The following is a 22,661-nucleotide window of genomic DNA, read 5'->3' as shown; positions in this document are numbered from 1 at the left end:
AGGCATATTTTCATGTATTGAAAGGTTATGTACGCATTCACCATCATCTTGTTTTTGACAAAGTTAATTTGTTAATACGCGCCGATTATAGTTTTGTGAAAATTTACAAAACCTTAAAAGCAAATCAACTCCTTTAAACGGAGGATGGCATGCATGGAAATTGGCGAATTGGGCGTGAGAACTGTTCGAGCGACATCGTCACGGTGAGAAACAATGACGGCAACGTGTAAGAAGAGTTGGACAAATCCGCGTATCCTGATCGATAAATCAACATGGGACCCAACGATCGTTCCCTCCGGTAATTGAACTAGGAAAAACGTACGAGCGAGCCGGATCGACTCCGTCGCCCGATCAAATATAAAAAAAAAGAAACAGTAAAAGGGAGTCAGGGGGGAGTGATTGTGATTTTCCTCTCCGCACCGCAGGAAAAGGGGCGTTTCCGAGGGTGGGAGGGGGAGAGGGTCGTCTGGAATGATAGTGGCAGGGAGAGAGGGGGGTGTTTATAGGTGGTCGTAAGGGCGTGGTGGAGGGGACAGCGTAGGGATGTAGGGCGCATGCCACTAGCGGCAAAGGGGTGCTACAATACCTCCACAATGTTGTCGTGCTTCAGCTGTCCCAGCAGCACCATCTCCCTCAGGATCTTGGCCGCGGCCCTGCGGTAACACGCCGACGCAGAGCCTCCAACCCTCTGACACTCCCGCACATCGTGCCCGTTGAGGTTCACCGTCTTTATCGCAACGTCCCGGCCGCCGACTTTGGCCCTGTACACCGCCTTCGTCCACCCGCCGGCCACGAACTCTAGGTCCGAGGCGGAGTGTACCGCCGTGCACTCGTATACCCTCCCTGCCGCACCACCGCTCCCCTCCGCGCCCTCGGAGCCGCTCCCGTTCCACGACCCGTATCTCTGGTGGTGGTTCGGGAACGCCCCTCCGTCAGGGAGGCTCCGAACCTCCCAGTTGCCCGCGGCTCCTTCCTCGATGGCCAGGCGGAGGGCCGAGGAGGATGCGGGTCTACCGGGCCTCCTGCCCGCCGCCAACACTGCACCGACGCCGTCGGTTCCTCCCCGCGAGACCAGCGTTGGGCCGTAGAGGAGGACCCCAGCGACGGCGAAGATGCTCACGTAGGCGCATACGAAGACGCACACTCCGGGGGAAGAGGCTTCGGGGGACATCGCGGTCGGCCAGCACCATATCACCACTTAGGAAGGCCACTGCCTGCGCTGCCGCAGCTGCGCTCTCCCCATTACCACACTCGCCTCGCGTCTCGTTATCGACTGAGGAGAGCCCGAGCTCGCCTCGGCGGCCGGGGGCGTTGGGGGCTGAGGGGGCGCTTGCGCAGAAAGGGGGAAGCGGGAGAGGGGAGGGGAAGGCAGGGGAAGTTTTACGATGGTAGGTTTGTTGGGCGAAGGGGGAGGCAGGGAGGGTCCGGTAGCGCGCTGGGATCCCAACAGCCGCGTGCCGTAGGAAGAAGGAAGGAAAACCCCCCGACCCCCTTCCACTCCCTTCCCAACGCTCTGGAGCGCTCGTTTGTTTTTGTGTGCGTTGCCACCGGCGAGGCGTGTCCAAAGCGTGTTGAGATTTTAATGGTCCATGAGACGGCGATAGATTATTTAATCGGCTGCTCTCTTTGCCCGGGTCATCTTTCGTTATGCTGTTAAGGAGGATGGAGGGCGTGGATTGTGCTGAGTCCCCTTAGTTACCGATCCTTATCCCTCTCCAGAAACTTCCTCGAACTCATAAACAAATGACTGATTGCGCGTTCAAGCCTTCCTGATCAATTTCTTTCTTGCGACGTCCACCTTTTTTTGAGCTGGGCTAATTGTAAAGCTCTGGTTACACGAAACATTAACACGTAAACGTTAATGTATGTTTGCGTGAATGACTTCTGTGGACCGGAACGGAACATGTACAAATGCATGAGGCAAATTGGAACAGGTTCTATTTTCCGTTCATGCGTTCGCAGAAGTTGGGCGATTACACGGTGCATTTTCGCGTTCGTGCATTTCGACATTAACTCGTAAATGTTTATGTAACGTGTAAAAGCCGTTTTACACGGGGTACGTACTTGCACAATCTGACGTATGTACGAAGGCGCTGGCAAAATTGCGTCGTGTAAAACGATGAATTGCTAGAACACATGCGAGAATGCGTGGACGTGAGATGGCAAAATAGCCCCTGTTCTAATTTCGTTCATTCATTCGCGCAATTCCACGCCATTTTAGAAATTAATGCACTTCTATCCTGTCCAATTCCGTGCCCCGTGTAAAACGGCATTAACAGGGCTTTACACGTGCGGTTCGTTTTTGCTTGGTGCTGGCAAGCTCGTACAGTTTAGGGAAAGTAGAATGATCTAAACTCGAAATAATATAACCTTATGTGCGATGATTCTTTTAGTGTTAGGCAGCTTCATTTTATAAACATCTTGCTACGCAGTTCTGGCCTTATCATAAATGAGGGCACTGATTAATGGATTCTGAGGGTTATTCATTCATATTTGCGCTGACTGCGACTGCAGATGTCGAGATTCGTTGACATGGAGTTTGTCTGTCATCTTCAAGAGCAACCATGGAGAAAACTGGCCTTCATTGACCTTGTGCTTATTATGGTAATACCGTGGCTATATCTATGATGATTTATCGGTTAGCATAGTGGTAGACCTAGAAGATACGATTCCTTCAAATTACTGGATTTACAAAATTTTTACATTGGATTTCACAATACGCTGGTAAGCCATGTACCATTCAGATTATTAGGGTGAGCAAAAAACATAGATTTTTCAATTAATTAATATTATTGCAGTGGTTTCAGAACAATAAGAGGATGTGTGATGATTGGATGGTAAACAAATTGTTCAAACGGGAGGTATGTAATTACAAATGAAAATGTGTTTAATTTTTTAATGCTGGGCTTAGTTGTTTCATTGGGAAAGTTAAAATTTAGACTTTGGAGTCATTGTCTACCGAAATCCCTCTGCATTAAATTTTGGAGAGAGAAATTTCAACTGTAATTCCTATTTATGAAAAAGATTTTATTTTAAGCTGATTAAAAAAATTCCCTGTCGTTGTTTCTGTTTAATGAGATGCAATGGAGGCTTTTCATAATTGAATACATATACCGCTAACGAAATTTTAATGAGGAAGATATGTAATTGGATTCAAAATTTTACGCTCAGTGAAGGAAAATACGGAAAAAATCTCATGTTGTGAAAGTGCATCATGAAATTTCACGCTTCCCGGATCGTATTTTTGAATCCAGAGCTCGTCAGTAATTAGCGAAAATTCTGAGCTGGTACAATAGGTGTATATTGTTTTTATTCACCTTTATAAGATGATTTAACCGTCACTAATCGCTGCAAGGGAGGAGTTCCGTAATAAGGTATTAATTCTAAAAAAAAAACAAAATATATAGCAGTGACTTGCGGATCGTAGGTACGAAAACATTTCCATTGACATCAGCGGATTTGTTTGGACTCTAAAACAACGACGGACAGTAATTGATAGTTCTTATTTAACTTGCATCCGTGCGTGCTATGAGTGTTTTCAGTAATTACGTGCAATGCATGACTCTTTTTTTAGATCGTATCACAGACCTTGTTCAAGTCGCTGAGGAAGAAATTTCTGTTTTATGAGACATCGCGGTTGTGTGTACTCATTGAACTATGAAGGAAGTTTTAAGTTCGAATTCAAGAAGCCTCTGTTTTTCTCGTGGAAACACTCTAGACTCGCGTGCAATATTCACTCGGCTACTTCAGTAGAGGAAGATTTTTCTGAAAGCGAGTGGAATGACGGATGAGAGACGCAAAAGATAAAGTTCCGACAGTTGTTTCTTGAAGAAATCGATCGCTCTCCCTCTTACGATGGTTTGAGCAATCGCCCAACAGGCGCTCCTTTCAACTGTTTGCATACGCGTCCATCGCCGGCGTCGCCCGCAAAAAAGTCCAAATCAATCGACCAGGCGTCTCATGCAAGAGAGTGAGGACTAGGCCGTTTATATATTCTCATTTTATCCCGGCGTCCGAAGATTGCGGCAGGTATCGGAGAAACCACGGCTCGGATGTGTTTGCGTTGGTGAGAGGGCAGGGTTTTGTAAAGATGACTGCAGTGTCTGAGTGAGGTTTTTGTGAGGACGTCAGATGGGTTTAGAGTTCTTCATCGAGTAGTGGTTGGAGTTTTTTGCTCCTATACTGACGGAATATCGTTCACATCAACTCTGTTAAGGTCCGTAGAAGTTGTGTGCCTGCAGTATTCATCGCGGTTTATTATCGATTTTCTTTCGACGCCCTCCTGGCCGTTTGTGAGGTACAAAATATTCATGAAAACAATCTTGGCTCAACCGTAAAGCGAGTGAGCGATGTATATGTAGTGATGAACATATTATTGAAAAAAGTGCTGGATTTTTAATATAATTTTTATATTCGGCCACAATTTTAAGAAAAACATGATTTATTACAGGTGTATAAATATTTTTAAAAAGAGCGATTCGTTGCAATAATTTAAGCGCAAATTCTACGAAACGGACGTCGAAGTGTGATGCGAATACCATCGTAAAAATGCAGTACTTCAATTAAAGAGTTTTACTAGCGTTCTTGATGCCATTCATGTTTTAATTTCGTCATAAACGAACCCAAAACTAAATGTCGCCTCAGTCACCTTTGAAGGTTTTTCTCTTCATTTATCCGTAACTAATTCAGTAGTCAATAAAACACGGAATGGATTTTTTACCGGAATTCAGGGCCGCTTATACTCACTATACTAACATTGAAGCAGAGGCTGTTTTAATTACTTCGCTATTAACGATATCCGAATGCTTATTGGCATCCATAATAATGGTAATGAGGCACTCGAATTTAAATTATGAACCCTGGAAACTGAATCTTAAATGATTGATCAGGCCATATTCTCAATAATATTGTGATATTAGTACGAATAGTTAGATATTTTTTATGTAGCACGAAGCGATTTTGCATATATAACGGCTACTCAATACTGGTTAAGGTGTCGAGAACAAGTATCATCAATTATTAAGCGGGGAACGACAAAGAGTAAAAATTATATTTGAAGTAATCGTAAGAGCATTTGAGTGCTTTTCATTGACCAGATTCCTTAATAGTTTTTAACCGTAGCGAAATTTAGGGATTTTAACAATCGGAATTTTAATACACACGGAAAGTCAAACTACTCGAAGGTAACTTCATTTGAGATATAACGGAAAGGCCTGGCTACGCGATACATTAACCTGTGCGAGGTAATGCGTGAACACATGCACGATTTTGGTGGACCGGAACGGAGCATAGACGAGTGCATGAATGAAATTTCATGTATAAATTTTACTTTTTATATTAAATACAATCTATATTACATAATTTTGGTGGTTAAACGGTGCATTTTGGCGTTCATTCTCGCGTTCATACATTTATACTTTAACTCGTGCTTATTCATGTACGCCGTTGCGTGCTTATTCTTGTACCTTGTTACCTCGCCTTTAGTAACATCAAAAGAAATCTTTCATCACTATTTCCCAGCCGTCTTTATGCATGAATTTTAGTGTCAGCTGAGATCGTTATCGTTTTATCGACGTATTTGAGCGTATTAGGCTTAAATTTATGGCTATAGGTACCCATGTTAAAATAAAAATAACTAGTTCTAAAGTTCTCCATGAATTTGTGTACCTATTGCGCGAAAATTACCATGAGAAAAAAATTCATTCGCCTTCATGGGAATTTAATTCGAATCCCCCGATCTCCGAGTGGAGTGCTTTATCCAGTTAAGATACCGAGGCTACATTCCTCTCTGTGGAAATTTGTGGACTATACCGGACGAGGAATTTTCCCGCAATTTTTGAATTGCGGGTGACTCATTAAAGCTATTACCAAGGCTAGTCCCGGTATACTTAAATTGTGTACTTACTTTAAATTTATCTAATACTATTTATATAAAATTTGTCCGCAAACTTACAGTTGGCATTTACTTGGATATTTTCTTTCATTTCCCTTTGCGTTCAGGAAAATAGTACTCTTTAGATATATAGGCATCCCCGATCTGCTGTCTTGCTTCTTAACTTGCGGTCGTTTCTCGTGAGGTTGGGAGGAGGGAGAGTGGAATATCAGCCTTGTGTGGACAGAGCTCATGCGGTTTGAGGTCGTACAAGTGCTGGGGAGCAATATCTTAGAGGTACTCCTTGTAGTTGAGGAGATAGCTTTTCCAAGGCTTCGCGATTTGGTTACTGTTGGTACAAAACGGTGCCCGTGTTGGTGGCCCGTCTTATGGATTTGCAGAAAAGAATCGCATAGGTGAATTATGCAAAGCGGTTAAATTGAGGTAAAAGATCGGATATTGATGTGTACCTAATTCCTCAGGAATTACCCTCGAATTGCGGTTATAATTTCGTGAAGCCTTAGAGAGGGAATGTATCGGTAAACAGCTTCTGCATCTCATAATCCGCCGGTCAAACGTCGAAAAGCAAACAGGAGAGGCCAAAAATTTAATCCGGACCGCATTCTGAGTTGTGCTTTTCTCGCTGTCTTAGTCCTTACGTTAGGAAAAATTGTACCATTTGTAGCGGGCAAGACGATGGCCAGAAATGAGGAAAAGGGTAGTTTCCTTCATCAAAGAAAACGAAAGGCATTATTTGCGATTCTTTACCCACCATTAGTGTATTCATAATATCCAAATTATTAGGTTTTAGAAATCCCAGTTTAGTCGAATGGCAATTGTCAGTTTTTTCCTCATTTGAAAAATGCCAGATTGGCGCCCATGCGATGCCACTCCACGTGACGTCACAGGGACCTAGTTTCTATACGAGTTGATAGGAGTTTTACATCGTCTGAGATTACTAATGCATGCATGAGGCACAGAGCTCAGGGAAACTTGTCTTAATAATCACCTATTAAAACTACCTAAGGTCGGAAAGTTTCCTTCGTTTGATAAGGTATTAATAATCCTTATTTAAGCCAAGCTCTACCAGCTAGCAGGGTACTCTGATACCTGCTAGCATCCTGCGTCGTATCAGCGCTCAAAGCCTCGCCCCAAGGTCATCTCACTTGCGGCAGCGGGAACCAGAACGACGTCACAAGAAGTTTTCTCAGCATTCACACTTTGCCGTCGCGTTTTCGCGCGCTTGGAAATTTTCACTTTTCATTTAATGGCGAAAAATAGATAACTTAATTTAAAAATCTAAAAGCGTGAAATACGTACTCCAGGAGTAATAATCTTTCGATTTAGGCAATAAAAAATTAAAGGAAACCACCCTATTGTTAGCCTCTGTGGCGGCGGGGTAACGTCCTCGCCTGCCAAACCAAAGGTCGCGGGTAAATTACCCTCATCCAGGGCATGGATTTTTGTGTAATTTAAATTCGAAGCTTTATTATTAAATGCTATCAACCCGGATGCAAAGGCCGAACATCGCTGTTTTCAGTGGTTTGTGAAAAAAAAAATTAAAGGACTGTCGTAATTTTCCTCTTGCTCCGTATTGCGCGTAAATAATTCTCTTCTAGCCATCGAAGCGGTGTGTGGCGAGTTCATGACCTATTTGAAAACCTTATGGTACAACTTATCATCGAGCAACTCCCTTTCCTTCTCATTCGACTTTAAATTCGCTGAAGAAGTATTTTTATCATGATAATTCTTTGAACAACACCACCGCAAAGTACATTCCCAACACTGTCTACTGTTATTTTAGTTATTTCTATAGGATGTATACGTGTACACTGTAGGGAACTTGCTCAATCCATCTGGAGTTCATCCTCTATTGGCACCTACGTAATTATTTTTCTTAATTTCAAAGAAATTATTTTTTCTCTGCGGCACCTCAAAGGTTTTCTGTACCATTCATTCTACTGCTGATTGTATACTGCTGTTTTAAATCGAAATTTGGGTAAGTTTCTTATTAACTAGGGTAAAAATACAATTTGTTGTATAATGGTATTAAAATAATCGGATTTTACGCGTTTTGGTACATTATATGAAAATTTAATGAGATAGGCGACTAATTAATGAGGATTAAATTACTTTTAAACTCTAATTTAAATAAGTGTTTAAAAAAGTATTAGACATTTATTTATTTAGCATTAGCAAATTAAAATTTATTAAATGAATGTAAGATTTGATGTAAAAATGCAAGAGAGTTAAATTGAAAGGAAATATCATTTCAGCATAATTTAAAATGAATAGCATTGTATGAAGTTGACTCGGGAATTTTTAATTTTAACAAGTATTTCTTTAGAAAGAGGTAATTTTATTTCTCCAGATGATAATGCAGATAAAACTCAAAATACTCTTTAGAGTTTTCTCTAAATAATTCTTGTAAATCGGATCCAACGAGATTCCTTTTAGGGGCTACATCAGTTGATTTTTTTAGGTCTGACGATTTTAATAACCATGGCGTTTTTAACTTCTGACTGATGTGAATCACTTATGTATTTAACTTATTTGAAACACTACTTCATGATGTGGCTTCCCTCTAAAGATCTTCACTATCCTCCTCACTATCTTTTTAAAACCGCGTTCCCTTCTGTAGAAGTAGTGGAAATCCCACATTCCATGTACCACATTAACACAAGTAGGAAATCACCTCTTTGAGGCCAACCACGTCCTCGGCTTGTGTACCTTGGTCATTTTTACGTCGGGGAAGTCTCCTCGGCTAAAAATGGTCTTTAGTGGTGTTTGGAGAGCTCCTTAAACATGCGGCAAGTTTTAGTGAATATATTTGATTTAAGGTCTCTTCATCTCCGCCCACCCCGGAGTTGAGTGTGCTTAAGAAAACAAGCACGAAAGTACAGGTGCTCCTTTTCGTCTCGGTAGCTCGCAGCGGATGGGTGTATTCAGTGACCTGAGGTAACTGGATGAAGCCGTAGTTATTTACTAAAGATTAACGGGCGTGTTTAGACGCTCCCTTCGTTCCACAGACGGTTGTGAGGACATCTACTAGGCGTGGCGGTTTGTGCCCGGGTATTCGTAGTTGTACCCACCAACACTCGTGTGAAGTTGAGGGAATTAAAATGCAAATTTTATTCACCGTGTGGCTCAAGGATTTCTCCGGGAAGTAATGAATCGGACAGGTCGTTTTAAAAGCATGTTCGTGTTCCGTTTCGCGGGAGAATATCTTAATTTAAAATAATGATGTTCTATACTCTTGTTTTTAAGGGTGTATTTTTCAAACGCCGGTTGAATTCCTGTGATTCAGTTATAAACATCCCTCGGAATTGCTAAAACTGACTCATAAGGAAAACGTCTACTGCGAATCCTCAAACACTTAGTGGTAGTTTAGATTCGTTTATTTTACTGACTCGTATGTAAGCAGCTACTTAAATTATTTGTGTGTCTTAGCATCCATAGAAAGGAAATTCGGGGAATTCCATGCATAAAAAGGCATGACCTATTCGAAAAATTCATCTGCCTTTGCTATAAAAAATAAAAGTATAAATAATTTTGGTGATTTTATATGGCCTTCGTTTTAATCCCTTGCTAAGGAATAGTGCCATTAATCTGTGATACAGGTTTTTATAAGCCTTAGACCATTAGGTTTTTTCTCCTTAAACATCCATCATCAGGAAATATTAATAATTAACTCATAGGTGAATACGTATGGATTATGTTATGCTCATCCATTGCCTAGAATAAAAAACTTTGTAGCGCTAGCTGGAGATGTTACTAAATATGCATTTGATTTTCGGGTGCTAGAAATTTTTAAGACACTTTTCATTACTTCCACTATCCGATCAAATTGAATCACGAGATGAAATTTTAGAACCTTAATTATGATGTCTATTCTTTATGTTCGTACCCGGATTGAGTTAGGACTGTTTGTACTTTAATTCTCGCTACACTTTCAAGAAAAACGCCAACAACAAGCGTATTTTCTACTCTATATAGCCAATTTTAGGTTCAACTACCTGATCCAGCCCAGAATTTCAGAAAGCGATTTCTCTTCCAGCGTGATTCCAAGAGAAGGAGGGCTATTTAGATCATCTTTATATGTTTGAGAAAGTGACGTGGTGGTAGAAAGTGAGGTAAACTGTTTTATTGTCAGTCCCTTCCGTTGATGATCCCTCGATTATTATATTTCAAATTAGTCATCGGTGCCCATGCCTCTCCCGCACCGCAAACGCTTGGACCTGACGGCGCAGCATTCTCGGCATTCGTAGGCCGACTTCGATCGCACCTTAATCGCTCCCACGAGAGAGAAGTGGCGGTGTGGTGGTCTGCATTTTTTTCGCGCGGAATGGAGCCATTCCTCCCGTGATTTACACACTAACACTATTCACTCATGAAATTCTTGCCCCGCGCGGTGGGCACGTGAGTAAATTTTCCTTCCTCCCTGGTCGAGGAGGATGGACTGTAGAAAGAGAGAGATAGATAGATAGAGAGAGAGAGAGAGAAAAAAACTGGGGAGGAAAAAAATCTTCGAGGCGTTAACGGACATTTTTTTTCCCTCCCGCCTACCCTCCCTCCCCAAGTTAAACGAACCTGGCAGAAGGCGAGAAAACAGACTGTCGAGAGACGCTTGTAAATCAAAAGAACAGCAAGCAGCGCGAGACGACGGAGACTGGTGAGAGGAGGAGGGGAAAAGGAGGGGAGAGCGTGAGGCAGCATGGGAAAAGGGAAGGGGAGGGAAGTGGGATGAGGTGGCAGACGGAGAGGGAACTGTGGGAAGGGAAGAAGTTGGGGGAGAGAGAGAGAGAGAGAAAGAAACGTGATCCCCACGCGAGTGAAACGAGAACGAGACGAGGAAGGTCACGAAAAGGGGGAGGGGCGTTAAAAAAATAAATAAATAAATTTCGGTGGTGGTGGTGGTGTGTGGTTCGGAGGGTGGGCGGAAGGGGAGCGGAGGAAAAGAGGGTGGAGTGGTTGGACATTTGAGAGGTCCATTGGTTGCCTGTTTGGTCATTTTGGTGAGGGAAACTGATGGCTGGTGTTGCCTGGGGAAATTTGCCTCGGTAAAGATGTTTGTATATGTCTGCTTGTGTGTGCGTTGGGTAACTTGTATGGAAGGAGAGGGCTTCAGACTAGGAATTGGAGGCTCCCTCAAAAATTGAAGGGAAATCAAGCATTTATTCATGCGTTATTTTATTTGAATGACGATTTCAGGCTTAACTGTGTGAAACATTTCCATTATGGACATTGTACAATTAATCATAGCGGGCGTAACTTGGTGGAAATCCATAATCGCAGGAATAGAAGGATCAACAACTTTGCTATTTACACATAGTAATTTATTAACACCGACCATGGTTTAAATAATATAACCATTTAAAAAATATTATCACCTTGACAATGTTACTCTGTAACGAAACCATGGTCGGTGTTAATAAATTACTATGTGGAAATAGCAAAGCTGTTGATCCTTCTATTCCTGCTATGGAAATGGAAATTTGTTAGGTTCCCTAATATATTTGAAAACATTTCACAACATAGTTACATCGTCAGGTTACCTGATGATAACTATGTTACAAACCCGGGTCGTGATTTTTCAAATACATTAGGGAACCTAACAGCGTTTATTATTTCAATTTCCATGATTTTATTTTCTGCGAGTTACTCAGTATCCGGTCGGTGTGGTTTTGGTTGGGTTTCCAATCCGATGTCCTAGGTTACCCCTGCCAATCACCCTAGAGGTGGCTGGTAGGGTTTTACATTGATGTAGATGTTCCAATACCAGCGCTGGTGTGGAAATGTTGTCGGAATCACAATGCCATTCCCACTTTAGTACCTACTAGACCTACAATGTTTGGGGAACTACTGATATATGCAACATTCCGCTCATCTGATTGGGCGAAAAACCGTAGTCTCTTTAGCACCTTACATTTTTTATTAGAACAGGTTGACCCGGAATCCGGGTTTACTCTTTGCTTTCACTCCCTGAGCTCATGTTTCTCTCGCCTCCTTTAAATTCAAAGGTGTATTGCTCAGATGTTGACACTGACAGAGCTGGAAGTCATGGTGAGCTACACGATCATAAAGCGATGAATGGTCTTTTAGTGTCGATCGATTCATTATATTTTTAAAATTAAAAATTTCACTTAAATTTTTCCTTAGACGATCGGTTTCGTTCAATAGCGGGCATCATCATGACTCTGTTGGTTGGTTGATTAATTGGATAACTGAAATTTCGTTTACAATGTTTAAACTAGCCATGAATCTTCAAAAAGTTGTGGCCGAAAGAGTTCGATGTATTAAGTGCACAATGAATCAGGTTGTCAAAGCCTAGTTATGTAGATTCCCGAGTATTAATCAGCGATTGGCTTACTTCAACAGTCATTTTGATCGACAGTGACTGACTGGTGACTGCCCCAAATCACATGAATATCTACAGCAAGTACACCTAGCCAGCAGCATCGCATACTTGAAAAATCTCACGGGTTCCATGCAGAATATCCCAAGAGCTAGCGAAGCATCATTGCCTAGTACCACTACATCCTAAACATTGCGAAGGCCTGATGATGTCCGCTGTCGGGCGAAACCAATCTCTATTGCAAGCAAATTAGAGTGGAAGTAGTGTGCGATATTCATAAAAAAATAGCCCTAAGTTATCGCTAAGTTGGGGCCGAATCGATTCATTCCTTGCGATTCCTTCCTTGCTTTCTCAAGCCTTATTGAGTTACATAAATTTGAAGGCTGCCACAGCTCCACAAGAGAACCTTTCATTACACGAGGGTTGCTATTTATGTATCCGGAATCGGAAACAGCGGTGCTTCTAGGTGCCATCTGACATGTTCATCGTAAAGTTTGTAATTTTTGACATGATATATTCTCAGAATGTCTTAAAAGCGAGCAGTTTTTCTGTTATTCACAGTAAGTTGAAAATTTCATCTCAGTCAAATAATGGAATTAACTTGCGAGAATTTTCGCGCGATGATTCGCTACGACTTTCGACGTGGATTATCTCATCAACAGTGCATCGATCAACTCACTTCGGCTTTTAGTACCATCTAAAACCCCTGTATGTCACTATTTTATTGGATTCAGTCGTGGCCGTTGTTCACTCAAGGACGAATTTGAAGGAGGTCAACCAAAACGATTGTAGTGCCAGAAAACATCAATGCTGTGCAGGAAGTGATAAAGCAAGATCGTCATGTGACATACCGTGAGATTGAGGCATTATTGGGCGTTAGTATGACAAGCAAAATCAAGATTTTACACAAAAATTTAGCCGTGGAAAAAAATTGTGCTCGTTGGATTCCACATAATTTGACAAGTAGTAAAAAAAATTCTCGTGTCGATTGTTCCAATGAAATGCTAAAAAAAAGCAATCTTGCCGCGTCAAAAGTCATGCATTACATCTTCACAGGCGGCGAATCTTGGATCTACGCATATGAGCCCGAAAGTAAACAGCAATCGACAGTATGGGGCTTCCAAGGTGAGCGAACCCAACCAAAGTAGCTCGCGCCAGAAGCACTTCCAAGCAATTAGTCGCCTGCTTTTTTGGGATTAACGGGCATGTGGCTACAGTACCGTCGGAGAATCGTTGAACGATCAATTCTGAGTAGTACGCAACAATTTGTTCGCCATTAGTCTTTAAGTAAATAAGAAAAAATAACCAGCGACATGGGATCATCCTTCACTATGACAATGCGAGCTCTTACGCATTGGCCCAATCAACTGAACATTTACCTGGTCAAAACATCGAATTGATGGGTCATCCGCGAAACAGTCCTGATTTGACACCTCATGATTTCTTGTTGTTTCCGTCCGTGAAGAGTAAACCACGTAGTCAACGATTTTCGACGCCAGAAGAAGCTGTTGATACGTTCAAAATGTATGTTTTGGAGGTACCTCAATCGGAATGGAAAAAAATGTGATAAAAATTGGTTCAAGAGTATGCAAAAGTGTATCGATTATCGAGGAGAATATTCTGAAAAACAATAAAACCAATTTTAATGACAAATATTTGTTTTTATTTATTATTCCGGATGCATAAATAGCAACCCTCGTGGAGGACTACTTATTGTATCCGAGTGGGAACCGGTAGTAGCCCACGAAATAAGACTAACCCAGCCGATTTTCTATGCCTATATCTACTTCGGGTCATGGTATTCTCCATAGACCTGTATGGTATTCTCTCCCTACTCTGTCCGCTCGTTTTTTGTCTTTGAATGGCATAGAAAGAGAATAAAGGAAGGGAAGAGTGGAGGAAAGAGCGAGGGGCGAAGCCGTGAAAGTGTTCGCTTTTACTCGTTTCATTTGTTTCTTTTAGTAGCAGAGCAGGATGAGGATGGAGGCAAAGAGAGAGCGAGAGAGGTTTAAGGACTCGCTCTCGGAGTGGGTGGTTGGGTCGGGTGAATTAAGAGGTGACTGCTCTAAGGCTTTTCGTGCACTCGCTGAGGAATTATCGAGTGAGCAGCGGCCATGTGGTGCTGGTGCCTTGTTCCGTCGCGTCGTGATAAATGGCGGATTAGGGACACGAGGGGGCGGGGGACGGGGGAGTTGGCCGGGTGCAGAGAGTTTAGGCGGGGAAATGTAATGGGAGTGTGAGGAGAGGCAGTTCGGGGAGTTGGTATGGGAATACAAAAGGGAGCCAAAGATGAAGGGGAGGGGATGGCTTTTTTTTGGCAGCAGAAAAGGAGGAGGAGTAAGATAGGGACGGAGGAGAGAGTGAAAAAGAGACAGTAATGCAAACGACTTTATATCGGGCGAAATTTAGATCGTGAGTAGTATTCCCTTTGTCGTTCGAGCGGCTAATTTGGAAGCAGGAGCAATGGAATCTGGGTGGAGATGGCTACGGTTCAATGGCCTCTACTTTTATAAAAAAATAGTCTAGCGTTTTGTATAATTTTTATAAATGTTCATAAATGGCTGAATGAAAATATTTAACTAACCGACGCGTAAGGATGTATATGCGTAAATAAACATGAATTAATTGGGGAAGGTATATTTTCCACAGTAGTAAGAATGACTAGGGATCGGGTTGGTGTGGTGGCTTCTCACCAAGTGGGTTGGGTTCGAATCCTGGGGGTGTCATAGAATTTTCAAAGACCGCTCGATCCCTGCTTGAATGATGTGTGGAGGACATTTCAAGCGCAACTCTCCGTCTGTCGGATGCGAAGTTAAGCCGTGGCCGCCTTGTCGCGTTACTTTAAGAGCCGGGTTTCTCTCCACCAACCCTTCCCTCATTGCGCAAATGACCTCAGCCGTCGGACGACTCCTCCAAATACCAAGGAATGACTAATGGTTGATATCCACCATCTGACCGAAGATATATATCGAACTTGTGACTGCTGGGGATACCCAGGGAAACCTTCGGGTGAAAAATCTTGGTAGTTGGAATTTAAATCGTATCTTGTTATGATTGATATATATATTTGAGATGTCTTCGCTATCATCTCAGAGAAGTTGTCATCAGGGAAAGTGCTATCTTCCTGGAAGTCCATAGTTAAATCACTGAGCTCATTGTGTTTGAAGTTCGCAATTATATTTTTACCCTCGCGGAATCTTCACATAAACGTGTTTTTGTCCCACAAAATAGAGCTATTCGCTTGCGGTGCTGTGGGTGCAATTACTAGTATCCCCGTGCTATAAAATTTTTACTCGCTCACTCACATGGGATTCCTATTTCCGACTCTGAAACGGGAGTGTTCTCTTTACAAATCTTTGCACGAGGGCGTGATGTATGATTGTGGAACAAGGAACACTTTATATGGCAATAAAAAACGCGACTATAACTTCGGTAATAACAATGCGGTTTGCTGGAATGATTTTTCCGAGATTATACAGTTTATTGTATGGACGAGGAGAGATTTTGGTATGGCCTGATCTCTTTGGGTATAAAAATGTTCTCTTTCGCATTTTCCGGACCAGTTGGCGTCTTTCATTCATTTTTATAACGAGAAGAAATAAAATACATAGTGACCCAGTTTTTGTCCGATTACTTGTTCAATAGATTTCTTGTGAATATAATTTTGGCTAGATTTTTTCGTTTCCAAGAAACAAAAGCATAGTAGTATTACGATAAACGTGCCGTTCTTGTTATCGACTGCCCTGTCGGCGCATTGGAAGACACTTTTTGCACCGATTTTCGTATCATGTAATGAATTATGTTTTCCATTACACGCCCCTTCACTGCTTTGGATTCTTCCCTTTCCTTATATCGAGTATATGGCTGGCCTATTTGCGATTTCAATCGTAAAAACAAAAGCATTTGGGTTCTCAATAGTAATATCCCATATCCATTGGGAACTAAAATCTTGGAGCTATACTAGACGAGTAATAGATTGGGCATATTGTTACCGAACTTTTTTAATTGCCATTATTTATTTAATTAGTTCCTTTTCTTAGACATTCATATTTTAATCAGACTGAAATCCCACGCCTTTAGGAGTCTTGTTAGTGACTGATTCTAGGAATTACAGTTGGGCCCTTACGCCTCAACTAAGCGTAAATAAGAGCTAAATAAGAAAAGCGTAAAGGCCATTTTACACGGTACACGGAATTGCGCAGGTTAGAGCTGCATTAATTTCTAAAATAGCGTGGAATTGCGCGAATGCATGAACGAAATTAGAACAGGGGCTATTTTGCCGTCTCGCATCCACGCATTCTCGCATGTGTTCTAGCAATTCACCGCTTTACACGATGCAATTTTGATTGTGCCTTCGCCTGTACGTCAAATTGCGCAATTCCGTGTACTGTGTAAAACGGCCTTAACACTTTCAATCCGACCCTCTCCTATTTCTTTCAAATTTGTAATATTAATTTGCCTTGCAAGTAGTATTAAATACGAATTGGTAGACTTTAGAAAGTATAAATAAATTTTTTTATGACTCTCCAGTTGGAATGTTTCGTAGTCCTTTGTGTATTGCTGTACCATATAAAAATATCATAAGGACAAAATAAAATGGTCTCAACTAATTTGCTACTTAATCAAAAATTAATGCCATCCTGATATTTTTATTGAAATACTTAGAGTGGATAAATTATTTTCTTTTGACAAATCGAAGTGGTATGTTTACTGATATTTTAGGTCGAAGTTTGAAGTCATTGGGTTTCTGTAATTCATGGAAGTAAGCCTCGTTACGTTAATATTATTTCAGGTTAAATTCTATATAAGTATGCAGTTAATACTTTGAGGTCTATTAATTATTTTTTCAATAATTTTTGTGTGCATTCTTTGGTCATATATATATAAAGTAGAGTTATATTAGATCATCTATTATCTAAATAGACGCGCTTCAATTTCACAAAATTTCCCAGCTTTGAATTGGGGGAATTAGCAATTAGGAATACAATGGGGAATTAGCAATTGACAACACAACAATTCACACACGCCCATCCCCTGGATAAGGGTAACTTACCCAGGCGGGACTCGAACCCGCGACCTTTCGGGTTGGTAGCCGAGGACTTTACCCCGCCGCCAACGAGGCCAGCAAAGGAATCGTGTACAGGAATTTGTAAAAGGAATCGAGTTTTTTGGGTTGAGTGGTGCGCTGAATTCGCATGGAATGACCCATTGGTTACTTTTACAGCCGAGTAAAGCAGATGTGGGACCATATTGAAAATAAAACTTCTAGTATTCTTCGAAATTTTATGAATCCTATGAGGTTGGGAGACAGTCCTGTGCCTTTTGGAAGTGGGTCTACCCGGTGGATTCCTTCTGGATCCGACGGCTTGTCGAGTCCCGGCTGAACGTGCTAATCACTCGACATCGCTTGTCGAAGATGAGGCAGAGAGTCTCGTGAAGTAAAAGCCTTCAGAAGGGAAAGAAAGAAAGGAGGAGGAAAGACAGGGGGAGGTTTGTGGGAGACCGAAGGCTAGATGAAATATCTGAACAGGGGCCAGTGCTCTGGGAAGAGTATTTGTTTTTTTACCCAAGGCCGCGAGGGATGAGTTGGCGGAGATAAAAAGAACTGGTTACTGTGGCAAGGGAAGGCGATGGGGAAAAGGAAAGGAGTATACAATTTTTTTCTTCCTCCCGCAGAGATGTGTTTTATGCTAATGGGCTTCACGTCCGTTCTGTGACAACTGAAAACTCAAGCGTTGCGACGATGATCCAGCCGGAATGATGAATGGTCGAAAACACCCTTTTGACAGGAGAAAAGATAAACGGAAAGCTTACACGGGAACATAAACAGAGAAATGGAATTATGAGTTACTTTCGACGGGAAGACCGTGTGACCCCGGTCACTTTAGAGACATTGTATGTATAAATAAGATGCGGTTGAGAACGGGAGGAAGTTTCGGTTTGTAAATGTGACCGAAGCGATTGCATCATGCTTGGCGATTTTTCCTTGAGGTGCGGCTGTTTAATTGCTCAAAAATTATTCATCGGGTGGTGTGGATGGCATCTTAAAGTGAACCTCAATTTTTCATTTCGCAGTCTCTGGTTCTTTTTTGCAGGAATTGGCCATTAATTTAAGAGGAAAAATGATACTTGGCATTTGCAAATATTTACTCATCGTGAAATGAATTCATAACTTTTCCAGATGAACATATTCATACGATTTTTATCATCTTAAGATTCACGGTATGCTGTGAATCATATGAAGGTTTTAAAAAGAAATTCCAAATTCATGTTTATGATCCATTCCACGAGATTGAATTCATGTTTTCTAATTGCTTTTCAAGAAAGGAATGGTGCTGATTGGCGTTTGGTACATCTATACGGAAGGGAGATTTATGCTTGGTCGTTCGATTGCAATATTTGATTTATGTGACGTGATGATACGTTTGTATGTGTGCCAAATAGGATATTCTTTGTGATAAATATCAATGCATCGTACACGATGATTGGCGGCCAGCCATAACGAATAATAAATAGGCTTGGCGCTCATGAAATGAAAATGAGAGAATGTCATCATGACTCAGTATCAAGTGCACGCGCCAAAAGAAATACATCATCGTTGCCGGTCATTTAATATGTGTCTGCAATACTAATGAGACACATTTCAAGGTCCTATATTTTGCTAAGCGTCCGACAGCTAAAGAAAATGTAACTGAACTTACACAATTGCATATGAGAAGGTACACTGGGCTGAGGGGCTAGTAAATGTTGGGAATACCTTGAGCTTTAAGTTTTCCAATAACACTCCCATGTTAGAAGAAGAACTATGAATGTTAAATGTACAAGACTATGTTGGAAGATGGTTCAATAGCGGACCGGACTTTAAGAATACTAAACAGCATACTAGGCCATGTGTTAATTTTCTCATCCTCGGTTTGGATTTAAATTTAGTGAAGGTTATTAGTTTGAAATAGGAATATCTATAACGGTATGGAGATTTTTCTTTTGGACTGTCTGTTTACTATTGTGTCATAAAAACATTAATAATCCATTCAACAGACCTACCTTTTGAATTTTACACATTCGTAACTACTATTGTATTTTTGGGATCGAATTATAAACGCTTTTACTTATACCACTACTTTTGAATATTAAAAGTAGTGATATAAGTAAAATTTAACTATCCAAGAAACCTTACAATACAGGATACATGGAATACAACACAGTTCAGAATGAGTGAAATTATAAACGGCTAATTTATCATTTACCTGATCTGTTCAAAGTTTGAGTTTTTAGTGTCTCAAAAATAATGAACTTTCGATCTCTAGCGAAGTATGCCATAAATTTGTGCGGAACAGTCAATGGGCTACGAAGTTCAAAACTCCTTTTTTCACTCCAGAATAAGTTTCCGAAAGTAAGGTGAATTGCTTCAAGGCAAGTCGAGGACGGTAGGTATGCCATTATTCAGCGGGACCGAGTATAGCATCGTTTCACGAGTTTAGAGTATTCAACATATCTGAAATTCGTATCGAAGTTTTGAGTGCGCATACTCTCTTAAAATCTGGCGTTAAGTGCATGCGTCAATTCACTTGGAAGTTTTAGTGAATAAACGGGATAAGTAAAACGAACTACAAGTTGCAGGGGGAAAGAATAGTGAATGGTGGTGAAATAAATTTTGAGTGCCATTATTTTTCATTTGCATTGTGATTAGGCGTTATGTTCTGTGAGAAATTTTGGGGAAACGGCAACTTTTCAATGAATGTTGATGACATCCGGTTTTCTCTATACAAAAATAATTTGAAAGATTATTGTAGAACGCGCTGAGAAAATGAGTAGCGCCAAACAGAAACATATTTTCACCTTACCAATTTTTCTTCACGTGTAATGCATTGAATTAGGATGACGTAGGATTGGGTAGAATTGCTCTTCATTGAAAGCGTCCCATAATTGAAGATCAAAAGAGGACGTTGTGGCGGTTCTAGACCGGCCTCCATCCAAGAAAAAAAATGTTCTCCTCTAATCATATGTGTGCGTTTGACGTTTTGAAGCTGATGACACTCCAAAGACCCACACTCTGCCGCCTCTTTAAAAGGCGCAGCTGCCATTACATGGGCAGAATGATGCTGCAGATATGGAGTTAAACGAAGTTGCCCCCTCGGAAAGGAAGGAGGAGTTAATAAAACCAACCTTCCTCTCTCTCTCTCTCTTGAAGACGCTGTAGTAATTCCTGGTGCATCTTGATAAAGTTTTCCACTCAAGGGCGAAATCGTCCAAATACCTACTGCGGGACGTTGACTTGCTGACGCGATGGCGTGATGATGCGATTCTCCGCCTAGATTATGATCTTTGAAAATGGACGACCTTTCACGCGACGCCAAACTGGGGTAGACACAAGTCGTCTCCGAGTCTTTTTGATGGCGACGACGACGTCCCGAATCCAAAATTACGAACGCCCCACCCTTTCCGTCTCGAACGAAACCCTCCCTCCTCTCTTTTCTCGAATGATGACGAAGACATCCGCCGAGCCGCGCCGCCGTACGGAAAATCGCTAATGGACTCGCACACAAGCCGAGCGTCGAGTGTTTTCGAAAGTTAGAGGCAGTTGATGTGTCGACGAATTGGAAGATTGGATGAGCGAGTGGTTTGATGGGGCGGCTATGGGGGATGAATGCGTGGATTCAAGGAGGAGACTTGTGTGAGGGAGAGATCGAGAAGTGCTCGTCATGGTATGAAAAATAAAACTAAGCGGGGAAAAGGCACGTACGAAGCTCCCTCCATTTGGGGACAGTTAGCGAATTTACGAGTGAAGATCGAAAAAAAAGTTGTTTGGTTGCAACGATGAATCAAACGGCGGTTTGATTGTTAAGGATCCTTTCGGCATGGTGTGAATTTGGACACACGTTATTTTATAGCTAACCAAAAGAATTAAAGTTGGCCTTTTGTCAGGTGGTAGCATTAAGGTCTTGTGATAATAAAAAATTCGTTTTTACAATCCAGAAAATTACATCATACGAACCGAAAACAATAATGGTTCAAAATGAATCGATCATGCTTTTTAAATTTTTTCGCCTTTTCTGAAAACGTTAAAATATCCAGGAAATGGCTCAAACACTCTGAATGGAAGACTATGCCAACCTCCAGGTAACCTTGTTTAAAAAAGAAAACGTTTTTTAATGTTTCTAAATTATTTGGTAGGTGGGAGAAATGAAAAGTTGGATAAACAACTTATATGGGTACTTATTATTTTCAAACACTGGCAAATATGAATCGACTTGATCTATTGTTTTAAATCGGAATTTTCGTTGAATACTTGCAGAAATTAATTTTCTCTTAGGATAGTAAGATATGGTGAAGGTAACAGAGGGCATTACAGAATTTAATGTATACATCATAAACGCTTAACGACCACATCTTAATTATTTGCTTTTCAAATAGCTCCATGTGCGAATGTATATTTTTTGAGCATAGGCGTTTTTATTGTCATTTAAAGCAAAGTTATATGCGAACTTTTTAACATCGATGATCATAAGGAATTTGTGCGGAATTCACCAGCAAATTCCATTGTGTGAAGTTTTTATATGAGTTAATTCCCTATAGCCAGCTATGGTGTCGGCAAAAATTATTCTTTTGGCAGTATCGGAGAACTGTTCTTAAACTGAATCAGGAATGGATTAGACCTGTAAGGTTTCGCGAGGGAAACGTGATCAAGCAATAGAAGAAATGAAATCCAGCAGGCTTGCTTTTACAAGAAATTACCTTTTGCGGTTGGCTCATAAAAAGTACTCTACTCCAAAGTCCTTCGGGCAGCAATAGTCCAGGGTTTTAATATTCATTAACTTTCATGGATTTGGTGCGCTTAGCTTTTTCCTGCGAACATGGTAATTTTTAACGGGGAACTCGATTATTACGTAAGAAATTATGGGATTCATTCTCGTCGAAACTTTTTCCTACCTTTAATTGGCCCAAATTCTTTTATCATGGCATTTTCATTGAACTCAGTAATCCTTTTTAACGGCAGCATAAAAAGAATTTTAATTCTTCTTTCAGGTGTTAGTACAATATTATCGATTTTGTACTAGTGGTATGATTCAATTCCTAATTAATCTTCTCATTTCCTTGTAAATATTAAATTTGCCAAAATAGCGTAAGGTATAAGAAGTCGTTTCCTTGGTATTTCTCGCAATCACATCTTATTATTAAGGCTATGAATAAAATTTACACCCATTAAAGACAAAAACCAGTGTTTTCCTAATGTTATTTGCGTAAAATTGCCAAATTAATTTTATACTTGCGTAATGAGAAAATTCTCCTGGATTTATATCATTAATAATAAGTATTTATGCATTTCGTATCATACTTTTGTTGATGATATGTATTTGAAAGCTAATTATAGTATTATTAATGGGCATCTGTAGTTAATTTTGACTATTAAGTATTTCGGAGAAGAATACAAAT

At 41.0% G+C, this 22,661-nt stretch overlaps 1 protein-coding gene across 2 annotated transcripts in view; it reads right to left on the bottom strand.

Annotated features, from left to right (window-relative positions):
- The window catches only part of LOC124157800 (extracellular tyrosine-protein kinase PKDCC-like), a 490,493-nt gene that overhangs the window by 110,013 nt on the left and 357,819 nt on the right, over nt 1-22,661 (bottom strand). Inside the window, exon 1 of one of the 2 annotated variants that reach the window (XM_046532819.1) lies at nt 587-1,290. The exons of the other annotated variant lie outside the window; for it this stretch is intronic. Coding sequence (XP_046388775.1) covers nt 587-1,171 — 585 coding nt within the window. The 5' untranslated portion in view covers nt 1,172-1,290. Of the gene's footprint in view, nt 1-586; nt 1,291-22,661 lie in introns of those variants that run through there. 2 annotated transcript variants of the gene reach the window in all.

The sequence above is a fragment of the Ischnura elegans genome, chromosome 4 (genome assembly GCF_921293095.1).
Source record: "Ischnura elegans chromosome 4, ioIscEleg1.1, whole genome shotgun sequence".
Lineage (NCBI taxonomy): Eukaryota > Metazoa > Arthropoda > Insecta > Odonata > Coenagrionidae > Ischnura > Ischnura elegans.
Note: the sequence above shows the minus strand (reverse complement) of the source record. Positions and strands in the feature narration are given on the sequence as shown.